This window comes from Osmerus eperlanus, chromosome 5 (genome assembly GCF_963692335.1).
Source record: "Osmerus eperlanus chromosome 5, fOsmEpe2.1, whole genome shotgun sequence".
Classification (NCBI taxonomy): domain Eukaryota; kingdom Metazoa; phylum Chordata; class Actinopteri; order Osmeriformes; family Osmeridae; genus Osmerus; species Osmerus eperlanus.
The window spans coordinates 9,238,041-9,250,168 of NC_085022.1; the positions used below are offsets into that span (position 1 = coordinate 9,238,041).

Sequence of the window (12,128 nt, forward strand, 5' to 3'; positions counted from 1 at the left end):
GCTGTCATCCAAGCTGGACATTTTCCTTATGTCTACATTGAAGAATGAGCTTCTTTTTACAAAATCCACAAATGTATTAAGAAAATGTGTTCTACTCCCATGCAAAGAGGGCTTTGCTGGGATGCCTTTACTCCACATGTAATATCCTGGACGTTTTATTAAGGTAGCTTGACATGTTTAAAATGATCAATATTGTAAATATGGCAAGGAATTATAAGAAATCTAACATTTCTGTGCTTATTGTTTTACAGTACTATGTTTGCAGTGGTTAAATTTCCAAATGAAGAAAACAGTTTAGCTGTTGTCTCAAAGAGTTGGTGCACAAAGAACAGATGTTATTGGCCTCCATATAAAACCCAGGAGAGATTGCGGAAGGCAGTGATCTTACATGAAGTTCCAGACATTAATACATGGGAGGTGTTCTCCATGGAGATATTGAAGATCAAGGGTGCGTCCATTATATTAACCAAATATTGTTAAATGTCGATTTGTACACAGAACGTGTGTACAAACTGATAAGGTGCTATTTTGTTTATTTTCAGATTCGTATGACAAAGCACATGAGTGCCTGGTTCGGGCTGAGAAAGATTCAAGTCTTGAAACGGAACCAGAAACCACACAAAGGAAACGAAAGTAAGATTTAAAGTTTTAAATAAATTGAAGCTTTATTAGACAACTGTTGTTGCAATTCATGCTTGCTGTCTTTCCCAGGCGAAATCCAAAGTATGACCAGACTGACTCTGAGGAGTCTGACGCTGCTGAACAGCCCTTCCCCCCCAGCGCCGAAGCCCCCCAGCTTTACCACTAAGAAAAGTATGTGGAAGATGTTTTCTCTGGGCCATGATTCTTTCATGGAATTATTATTATTTCAGGAACATGAATTATTGTTATTTCCCATTTTTGAATAGAGTCATCAGGACCCCGTTTCCGGCCCTCTTTGACACCCTGTGCTGACGGTTGGTGGTACATTCTACTGAACAACTTCATGTTTTTGTGAATTGAAGTATTAACTTGTATATCACATTACATATTTGAATAATAAAGTACCAGATTATTCTTATGCCGAACAGGTTCCATTCTGTCCTCATCACTGGGTTCAGCTGCTCACCAGTCTGAAGGTAACTGTATCTCTACATGATAAAGCTCTTGGATTTATTTTAGGTTTTGAATAAGTCTCTTCACAAATCTCTTTCTCCAATGTTGGTGATGTGGATAACTTTAATCTTCCTTGAAAGATTTTAAGCAATTTGGTCTGATTGTTTTTCTGTTTACAACAGTGTCTGGAGAGAGATCAGTGGCCAACTTGCCAGTGTTTCAAAGTAAGTGGGGTTAAACATGTATGTGTATAATGTAAATATTATTACAATGCTGTATTTTATGCTCACAACCTAAAATACTGTACAAATAAGAGAACTGTTTCTATATATTTGTGTTTATCACAATATGTCAAAACATGTGAAGGGTGGAGACCACCTGCCAACACAATTGTTTTTCAACAGTTATTCAATGTATCCTAATTTAGTGGCTTTTTTGTACACTTTAAAACAGGTTCCAGTCAGTCCTTTTCATCACTGGGCCCTACTGCTCGCCAGTTTGAGGGTAAATATAATTTGTTGTGCATGTCACTTACGGACCTTTGTTCAAAATTAAGCCAGATCCCACTACATGTTACCACAGGCCAGCTACATTGTTTTACTTTTATTTATTGTGTAGTATCAGTCTCTTTGGTGGCATGTTTGATTCCAATTAGTTAACAGCTTGAGATACATAACAATCCAATTATTTGGTTGGAACTAACTGTTGTAGACTTAAATATACGTATAACGAATGGGTTTCTATTGCGTGTTTACTTTTTTTGACAACTTTGACACAACCTTATATTTTTAGATTTCCAACGGCTGATTCTTCAGCATCAGAGGGAAATCGCAGAGGAAGTGAGGGAGTTGCGCTATCAGACAACACTGAACCGTAACCTCTTACTACAGCTGACCAATGGGACACATTTGGACATGGCTCTGCCAGAGGACGTTCTACTTCCTCTGAAAGATCGGCTAATGCTGGAAGAACTTGAACAAAGGCTTGCTCAAGATGTTGAACTTCAAGAGAAACTGGTAAGCACCAAAATATATGGTATTGTGCTAACTACGTACAGTAAACTAAAGCATTTGTCCATGATTGGGCATGGTGAACTACTTTTGCATTTACCAAAAGCCTAAGGTCAGTCAATCTGTGATAACATTTTTGCAACCCCCTCATGTATAATTGCTTTTCTCTGCACTCTGTATGATATTACTGTATGATTAAAGTGCAGACTATATGAGTATTGTACAATATTTTATACATTATGTACAACAAAAGTAATTGTAAATGACTATTTGTGAAAATGGTTTAATTCTCTATAATAAACTATATTCTTATGTGAATATAATTTTACAGGTCAGGTTTTTGGCTGCTAAAGGGGGAAAATACACCAAAGACTCAGTGAAGAGGATGTTCTCCTGCATGTTCAGCAATGATTTAACAAAGCTCTGCAACTGGACCGGCTTGGGCCAGAAGATTGCATTCAAGGGTCTCATTTTAAAGAACATTGTCCATAGTAAGTTTGAAAACAGCCATTTATTATATTTATTATCTTATTTTCAACAGCTTAGCAAAAGACAGTATTGTAGAATACAAAACAAAGTATGTTGCCATTGTAGAAAATAGCCTTGGCCCCAGAAGGAATCGGATGGGCGACTATTTGAATTCCACAAGGGAGCATTTTGTCTCTGTTTGAGTAACACAAATATATTTCTATACCAACTACTTTATCTTTTGAAAGATGTGTATATATGTTCACTATTTGTTTGCACTATGTTCACTATTTGTATTTTTTGCACTATTAGTTTTTTTTAAATACGATTTGTATTTTTATATGTATATTATGGCCATTTTATATTTCATATTCTTTATTTTTATTCTAAATTGTACATTAGTAGCATTAGTGAGACTTTGTACCTTTAGTATAGGTAGGCCACATATTTAAGTTAATATTATAGGCTATATGTTGAAAAGTAATTTTGTATTCTGTGCCGTATTAGAATAGCTATATTTAGAATATCATTTATTGGTTTGTATATCCATATTGAAGTTCCTATTTGTAAAAAGTCATCTGTTTCAAAATAAATTTGTAAAGCGTTTATTCTTGATTATGGTGTAGTAGCCTACGTTATTTGTAGAGAATGTAGAGATCTGAATATGAGCGATAGCCCGATGGTGGGCCTTCAGCAAGCCGCAGCCAGCGGGCCAGTAGCGGACGTCTGTCGGTAAAGAGTAGGCTGCCACTGGTGGGCCGCTGGTAAAACGAGCAAAACACCAGCCGCTGGTGGCGCCTGCAGATGGTCCGCTGATTATGCCACCAGTGGACCGCTGTTGGCCCGTCGGTCACATGCTAGCTGGGCCCTGAAATTCGCAAAATTCAGAATTCGAAAGGGCCCTTTCGAATTCAGAATTTAAATTACTAGACAAAAATATATATCCTGAGAAAAGTGGATTTGAGGGGTAGGCTGTAGCAGTGGTTCTCAATCCTGGTCCTCGGGACCCCTGCCCTGCATGTTTTAGATGTTTCCCTGCTCCAACACACCTGATTCAAATGAATGGGGGTCCAGAGGACCAGGATTGAGAACCACTGGGCTATAGCTCCATAGACCTCCATTCATTCTGCACTTGCTCGTTAGTGTCCTCATATGGAACTAGAGTGGAACTGCAACCAGTTCAGAACTGCACCAGCTGGGCGTAAAAAAGTTGGTCTAAACTCCTACGTCGGTCTTAGCTACGTCCGACTTTGTGATTTGAATTTACACCAAGTGCACCAAGCTTGACAGACCACGGTCGTAGCTACGCCTGGTTTTAATATGCGCGTCCTTGTGAAAATTCAAAAGCGTCGATCGTTGCCAAGCAACACATTTAAGAGCCTATCCAAAGCGCACTCTACAGCTAACCTATCTCCCTTCAAAACAAGCCATGATTTAAAAAAGAAAAATACATTTTACTGATAGAGAAATTAGAAAACCTCTAGAGTTGTTTACTCAGAATAGAAGCGTGCTCACGGGGAAATTTAATAATATCAACACAAACAAACAAACAGAAACAATCAGCTTGGAAATAGATCACCAATAAAATTAACAGTGGATTTGTGCGGTCACGGACGACTTTTTCTCGCCTTAATGCCCTTTCCATATGTTGCCTATAAACAAGACGCGCTGCATGTGCGATCAAACTGTTGTACATTATAATTACCATGGATATTAGTCGATTTTCCAACTTACGCCTGCTCCCCACTAGACGTAAAATGTACACCCAGGTGCAGCACATAAAGGGCTTAAGTCTAACTGGTGCACTAGTCGTAACTTTAAGTTAGTCGTAACTTTCAGTTCTACATCGGACGTAGCGTTACACCCAGGCGTACGCCCAACTGGTGCACTCTGAAGTTTCCCGAGTGGCAGTTCTCCCCATATTCGACATTCTCTAGTATCCGTAGACGGGCTCTGCTAGTATTTTTTTTCTTTTTTTACCTCCGTAAAAGCTAGCTTTAGCTTTAACTAGCTAGGCTAGCTGGCTTGTACAAAAATTGGTTGTTGCAGAGCAATAGCTAAATTGCTTTGCTTATGTTTTGTTGTGAAGAAGTATTGCAGTTAACCATATAGGTTTAGATTACATTATCACTAGCTCGCAAAAGACGAGACGCGAGTAAAGAAACGAAAACACTTTACAAACTAGCTACCTAGTTAGCTATTTGTCCAATTTAATGGAGTGCCCCCATTTGAACTCCAATCTGTGCATTGCCATCGATTCTTCAAGGTTTCCGAATGGTTTGCCGTCCTCCTGGTGCTGCAACGGTAAATGTCTTAATTGCGCATCTAGCCGCATTCATTAAATTCCACCTAACCTAAAACATCTAGAAAAAATCTCGTTCACTTAAACCAGCAGTTAAGCTAACTCATGCTAAAGCTACTACTATGTGACTACGATTTATACACAAGCTAGCTAGAGACAGTTGCTTAGTCCGTAGCTGTTTATCCAGTTAGATATTGCTAGCTTTATTATCTGCCATCACTGATGATTGCATCAGTTAGTGACTTCAGGTGAAGGAATTTGACGTTTGAATGTGTTGATACTCGTTTACCCTGTTGCAGCGGATTTTGTCACGTTGCCGGTGTTGCACCGAAAACTGTGACCCATCAGAAACTGTGACCGCATGATTATTCGCGGTAGTAACATTATGTTTATCAGAAAGTAAATAAAATATATTACGGTACATTTTCTCTGAAATGTTTTTAAACATGTATTTTTTTGTGACTGCATGAACGAGTTATATTTGTAATAAGCTACCTAAAACTTACACTAGACCATTTACAACTTTAAATAATCATATTCTACTGTAAAGAAAAGAAAAAACTAAGTATGTAATGGACCAGCACATTGGGTAAGTTGTCAGAATATGTAACCCTACTGTAACTGCTTAATAAAGGAGTTAAACTTCAAACTATTGTACACGCACGGCCAGACGATGTGCAGCTGCGGTCAGTTTCTGATGGGTCACAGCTTTCGGTGCAACACCTGCTTCATCTCATGTTTATTCTTGTCCAGTCTGCAGGTCAAACAAAAGCCCATGGGTTTGTCTTACCTGTATGAATGTGCATTGTGGAAGGCAAGTGTTGTGTAACAAATTACTTGGTTCTCAGATCTGAGTGCACAATTTATATACAATGTTATAGCATATAATATTGCTGACATATAGGAAGCATATCCACCTTGGTTGTTTTATTTTCTCCATATAAATCTCTAACCACAAAATATAAAAATGTATCTTACCAGTGTACCTTAAATATGTATAGGGCTATTTATTATTGTGTGTATCGAATGATGATATGTTTCTGCATAGATATGTGAATGGACATGCAAAAAAACACTTTGAAGAAAGTGTGGTCCATGGAAATAATCAGAAGAAATGTGAGAAGGAAAAGGCATCACACTCTGTCTGTATGGACTGTTGTAGTTACAGCACATTTTGGTTTGTGCCCATCTTTAATAATCAAAACGTCTCAGTTTTCACCCCAGTGCAGCAGTATTTTCTAGGACACTGTTTACTTCTTAGTATGCAGCCATTTATTTGTTGTTTTCTGTCCACAGTTACAGATGCGATGACTTTGTTGTAAATGACACAGTGTTAGGACAGGTTCAGAAGGTGAGGGAGCATCTTCAGAGTTTGGAAAAGTGAGTGTTTTGCAAGACGCTAATTGATTTATTATTGTTTACCTGTAAGAATTTTTTATTTATGGGACTCTGGCCATTCTTGTCACTCTTTCAGTCATATCAAAATTGTTCCCATTATAGCCCAAATCTGTTTTGAGTGACGCTGCTGTTGTTTTGTGTGAATGATTATAGTCCTAGGTATTGGAATGCCAACTTTTTGACTAGGCTACACAGCATGTTTAACATAGGCTTGTCCATTTCATACTGCTTATGTTGAATCTCATTCTCTCTTACAGTTCACCATTGACTGTTGATAAGCAAAGAAAAAGGAAACTATTAGAAACCTCATCACCAAACAGCAAACTGTTAAAGGACAACGTAAGGATAGTATGACATACTTTTAATTTTTTTTACTAGGAGCAAAGTTTTGTCTCTCTACAACTGTGTCCTATTGCAGTGTCAACACCTGTCTAACACATCCGTACGTGTCTTAAAATGAAATATAACACTACATGATTGTCAGTGAGTCACAACTGATGAACAGAACACTTACGTGTTTTGATTCATGATGTAATGTAAGTAATTTGTTGAACTAGCTTTCATGAAGCTTTTGAGCCAAGCCTTTCACGTCTTTGCCAGGTTGGGACCTTGGCTCTCTCTGCCACCGGCCTGCGAAACCTGGGAAACACGTGTTTCATGAACGCCATCCTGCAGTCCCTGAGGTAATGCTTCAATCCCAACCTGGCCTCTGGGTGGGTGGCCTGTTGTGTGCACTGCCAATCTGCATGTCCAAGTCCTAGAATCAGACTGGGCCTCAGGGGCAGTCATCCTTCAGTAATGCAATCTGGTGTGCAGCCAGGGGATTAGGCTGACTGGCCTGCTTACTGTAGACAGCAGACAAACCCAATCTCCTTTCTCTCTTCTACCTCATATATTAGCTTTTGATGCCACATACAACTCTACTGGTGTTACAGTATCAGTTATGTGCATGTTACACATATCATTGTTAAAACTACGTTTATTTTTCCAGCAACATTAAGCAGTTCAGCTGCTATTTCAAGGAGTTGCCAGCAGTGGCGCTGCACAGTGGTAAAACGTCAGGAAGGAGAATGTACCACACCCGCAGCCAAGGGGACACCAGTGTGTAAGGTCCTTTTCAAGTGGGAGGGTACTCTGGGAGGGGGGAGATCCACAAATACTCAGTACAATAAAATTATGACTTGTAGAATGTGTAGATTATAGGCGTTTAAGAAAGTTTGTTCTATATAATGATGACACTGGTCTAGCAACACTTAAAAACAGCAGCAGACTTGATCCAAGAATCAGTTACTCAGTGATGAGGTTGATCTGAATAATAAGCTGTGCTGGTGAAAGTGTTGTCTGTAGTGCTCAGGTTTCTTTGTATGGTGCAGGTCCCTTGTGGAGGAGTTTAGAAAAATCCTGTGCTCCCTATGGCAGGGGAGCCAGAGCGCCTTCAGTCCAGACTCCTTTTTCTATGTGGTGTGGAAAATAATGCCAAGTTTCAGGTATTTCCCATACTGTTAATGATAATGTAATGGTTTCTTCCTTTTTATAAAGTCCTTAGATGCCTGTGTTTTATCTGTGTCTAGGGGCTACCAGCAGCAGGATGCTCATGAGTTCATGCGTTACTTGCTGGACCATCTCCACCGTGAGCTCCAGAGCAGCTGCAACGGGCCTGTCCACCTAGCGTCACCTCAGGAGGGCCTCAAACTCCCAACTACAGGAGCCAAATGCTGCATGTATAATATCTTCACTTCAATTCCTCTGTGTATGTGTCCAGTGTGCATAGAACACTTAAATCACATTTTACTACGCTGTAGTAAAGCTCCTTTCACTGATCAATCTTTGCTGTGGAGATTCTGTTTCAACTGCTGCTGATTAAGCTTATTGTGATTTCACTACAGTAAGAGACTTGACTTAGACTGATTGCAACAGTTCATTTAGGGCTCCTATGTTGGGGTGTTCTGTGAGTTGTGTGGGGTGACATGGCAGTGTGATCATGTTGGAAATGCTACCATAAAATGTAATATTTGGCCACAAGCTGTAAGTTTGACCTCATTAACATTAGATGGATTTGAATGAAATATTACAATGTAATCTATAAAAATGAACACGGCCTGATAATCAAGTGCTATTGTTAAGTTTATTCATGCTGATTCTCTGTCTTTCCTATCCAGAAATGGGACCTCCACAGTTGTCACATCCATATTTGGTGGAGTGCTTCAGAATGAAGTTTACTGCCTGATCTGTGGGACAGAGTCTAGGAAGTTTGACCCATTCCTTGGTAAGAATCATTCTCTTCTCTTCTTTCCATGAATACTACTGTAACACTGGTACACAGGTGCTTTAACCTCCCCTCTGGTCCACTAGATTTGTCTTTAGACATTCCCAGCCAGTTCAGACAGAAGAGGACTAAGGACCAAGAGCCTGGTCCTACCTGCACCTTACGTGGTAAGCTCCAGTGCTCCATAGTGGACATATCTTCCTACTATATCTCATTCTGATTGCTTTTGTTTTGTTTCTTTTCAAATGTAGACTGCCTACACAGTTTCACAGACCTGGAAGAACTTGACGAGACAGAACTGTACATGTGCCATAAATGTAAAAAAAGACAAAAATCAACAAAAAAGTTCTGGGTTCAGAAGCTGCCAAAGGTATGAATCATGTGTATATGGACAGAACAGTGATTGAAGTCTTAAGAAAGTTAAACTCTGTGTCCTTTCATAAAATTTTCTTTGGCAGGTTTTGTGTTTGCACCTTAAAAGATTCCATTGGACGGCGTATCTAAGAAATAAAGTGGACACCTATGTGGAATTCCCGCTGCGAGACCTGGACATGAAGGGCTATTTGCTTGAGGTGAGCAAAATAGTATTGGTTTTGAAGGGATCTCAGGGCTTGAAATTAACTTTTTTACTTGGTGGCACTGGTGCTCCCAACTTAAAAAAGTTAAGAGCACAAGCAAAATGTTTTGGAGCACCCAGTGTAACTCTCTTAAGAGTTTAATCACTGTTCTGTCCATATAAACATGATTTATACCTTTGGCAGCTTTTGGACCCAGACCTTTAGTTGATTTTTGTCTTTTTTTACACTTATGGCACATGTACAGTTCTGTCTCGTCAAGTTATTCCAGGTCTGTGAAACTGTGTTGGCAGTCTACATTTGAACAGAAATAAACAAACGGAACAAAGCCACCTGTATCAAATGTTGTCTTGTCACTGATGTATGTACTGTTATAATCGCTTTTTTTTGTGTACAGCCGGAGAATTATCTACTAGAGAGCTGCCTATATGACCTTGCTGCTGTGGTGGTGCATCATGGGTCAGGGTGAGTGAACTTTCCATGCGTTTCCATCATACTTCTTTTGGCAACATGGCTGATGATCTCCCCAAATAACCACTAGGTGGCAGTGGTGCATCACTCACATAAATTGTAGATGATTAAAGATGAATATGACAAAAAATGTCTACTGTAATTACAGGGTGGGATCAGGGCATTATACTGCGTATGGCAGCCACGAGGGCCACTGGTACCACTTTAATGATAGCACTGTGACTCTCACTGAAGAGGAAACTGTGGTGAAGGCAAAAGCCTACATCCTCTTCTATGTGGAGCGGCCAGACAAGGCTGCCTCTCATGCAACTGCATCGGAAACTGCTGTCTGCGTGAAGACTGCCTCGGATTTGGCTGCCGTGGACTCTGCCGCCATGGGCACTGCTGTCTTAGAAACAGACTCTTAGGCTGTGTCAAACATGGCTGACTTGAAGGTTGACACCAAGCTTTAAAACCTGTTGCATGTTGGAGCGTTTAGGCTTCACGGCCCCAGATCAGTTGTCACCCCTCACTCTTGCCTCACCTCAATGGCTTGCCTCCTATCTGCATAATCATTACCTGCTCCTATCACTGTTGTTAAAAGTGCATGAGTTTTTTATGTATATAAGCATTTCATTAGACCTCCCTTGCTGCTCTTATTTTAAAAAGATTTACTTGCCTTATTTGCTTTATGTTACATTCCTCTATTGAAACAGACTGCTCCTGTTAGATTCTAAAGATGATGGTAAAATCTTTGGCTCTGGTCATTCTCAGTGTCAAAAAGACAGCTCTAAAATCCACTTTGAGAATGTCATGATTTTACAGTCAAGTCTATCTTATATGGGCCAATCCTACACAATATTGTAGTTCTGCTAGTCCAACAAGTAAAGCTGAGAATAGGCATTAGAAAGTAGCAATATGCTATGATTAAAACAGCATGATTTTAATGAATAACTGAATCAATGTTAGTTAAGTGTAATTTGTTGTGGTATCAGTTTGGTTACCTTTTAATTATTTTGTTATCAATAGGTAGGCCCACAGTACACAATAGTCTTTATTTGTTGGAGGAATACTTTTTTAGTAGTATCCCCCCAAAAAATAATAACTAAATTACAATTTAAATCATGGATCCGTCTTTCAAACACATGTAATGTTCAACATGTTCAACTGTGCTATTTTTGTAATGTTTTAGAAGGTACAAGATGTCCACTGTTAAGAGTGCTGAAGTAATAATCACTAAGGGCCAGTGCCTAAAACCAGGCCACTGCAAGTGCAAGTCTTAGGTAGTTAAGAAACAATTCCTCCTCAAAATAAAGAGATGCAGATGGAATAGAGTGGAGTGTGTGACTTTCTTTAAACTAAGAGTTGAGATGCAATTAGTCCTCAGTTCCCTCAGTGGGATTCACATTCAGAAGATTTATTTATTTTTTATTTTTTACAAGTGAAGTAGGAAACATCCAAGAACTAAGATTGTTAGAACTAGTGCACAGTGCCCATGATGCAGTCGTGATAAAGATGTCAGTGAAACACACAAATACAGATTCCTGCAATTATAGATAGGGCACAGGGCCTGCGATGATTTTGGCGACCCACACAGATTTCTGGAATTATAGACAGTTCAGTGCCCGTGATGCAGCTGGTGATGACAGTTCTTCTCAGCGGTTTTGGTACCTATATTTCTCAGATCACAATTGAAATTCTCTGTCATCTCTTAAGTACTTGTTCAACCTCCACATCTATTCTAGTCATATTGCCAATGCTGTGGGAGCCTACATTCATGCAATGTTTATGTAGCTTTCATTGTTTTGCTGTTTCCTATGTTATAAGTTGCTTATGTTATGTTGATCTAAATGTACTATATTGGTTCTGTTAAATTGTCTTACCACTACAAACATCTAAACATTTAGTTCATAAGAGAAGTCAACACATGCACAATGGTAAAGCCAGTTGTCATAATTGTAGGCCAAATTCACCATATAGCGCTTGTACATTTGCAATGTGCAGGCAGTTTTGACATTAGTAAACACATTAATTTATGTAACAAAATTAACTGATCTATACTGAAAGTATCACTTTATATTGTCGTTCTATTAGCTAGCCAGTCGCTTTGAAAGCAGCTGAATATCGGTTGTAAAGCAAATTCGCTTCTAAATAACGAAACATAATTTCCCTATTTTCTTTACTAATGCTGGGTACACACAAAAATATATTTTTTAATCTTTTAAGATTTTCAAAATGTGAGAGAACACAAACATGAGGACCAAAAAATCCTAGACTGAACCGTTTTCCCAGCTAACACATGATGTTGCGGCAACGTTGCCAGTAAGTGCTCAGTTGGTAACCCGCGACGTTACCTTCTGGCAACGTCGTAGCAACGTTATAAAGGGAATGTTGCCAGTTGGTCCCATGGACAACGTTGCCACGACGTCGTACCTTGGTCGGCTGGTTACGTTATTTTTAGACCCGTGGGCAACGTTGCCGCGACGTCGTACCTTGGTCGGCTGGTTACGTTATTTTTTGGTCCCATGGACAACGTTGCCGCAACGTTGTACCTTGGTCGGCTG

The 12,128-nt window shown here is 39.5% G+C and overlaps 1 protein-coding gene and 2 long non-coding RNA genes across 4 annotated transcripts; all 3 read left to right on the forward strand.

The window, feature by feature from the left end:
- The first annotated feature begins 255 nt into the window (after window positions 1-255).
- Window positions 256-960, forward strand: LOC134020593 (uncharacterized). The gene is made up of 4 exons (XR_009930429.1): window positions 256-448; window positions 543-633; window positions 712-813; window positions 909-960. It is a non-coding gene; the product is annotated as an uncharacterized LOC134020593 (long non-coding RNA).
- Window positions 961-1,263: 303 nt separating this feature from the next.
- LOC134020590 (uncharacterized) lies at window positions 1,264-2,529 on the forward strand. Its single transcript, XR_009930426.1, has 3 exons — window positions 1,264-1,599; window positions 1,888-2,111; window positions 2,437-2,529. It is a non-coding gene; the product is annotated as an uncharacterized LOC134020590 (long non-coding RNA).
- A 1,958-nt stretch (window positions 2,530-4,487) lies between these two features.
- usp3 (ubiquitin specific peptidase 3) lies at window positions 4,488-11,850 on the forward strand. Of its 2 annotated transcripts, none has more exons than XM_062461529.1 (15): window positions 4,488-4,877; window positions 5,629-5,689; window positions 5,924-6,052; window positions 6,172-6,255; window positions 6,531-6,612; window positions 6,874-6,956; window positions 7,265-7,378; window positions 7,647-7,760; window positions 7,845-7,994; window positions 8,433-8,539; window positions 8,626-8,706; window positions 8,791-8,909; window positions 8,998-9,111; window positions 9,512-9,579; window positions 9,734-11,850. In XM_062461529.1, the coding sequence occupies exons 1-15, from the start codon at window positions 4,787-4,789 to the stop codon at window positions 9,990-9,992; spliced, it is 1,656 nt and encodes a 551-aa protein (XP_062317513.1). In that variant the 5' UTR covers window positions 4,488-4,786; the 3' UTR covers window positions 9,993-11,850. The 2 variants fall into 2 exon arrangements, with proteins under 2 accessions (XP_062317513.1, XP_062317514.1); XM_062461530.1 differs by having other exon boundaries at window positions 4,490-4,877; window positions 5,175-5,689.
- Window positions 11,851-12,128: the final 278 nt, after the last annotated feature.

Coding starts and splice junctions, on each gene's coding strand:
- usp3 (XM_062461529.1), top strand. CDS start 4,787: ATGGAGTGCCCCCATTTGAACTCCAATCTGTGCATTGCCATCGATTCT. Junction 6,613..6,873: donor GCAAACTGTTAAAGGACAAC/GTAAGGATAGTA, acceptor CGTCTTTGCCAG/GTTGGGACCTTGGCTCTCTC. Junction 8,707..8,790: donor TCCTACCTGCACCTTACGTG/GTAAGCTCCAGT, acceptor TTTCAAATGTAG/ACTGCCTACACAGTTTCACA.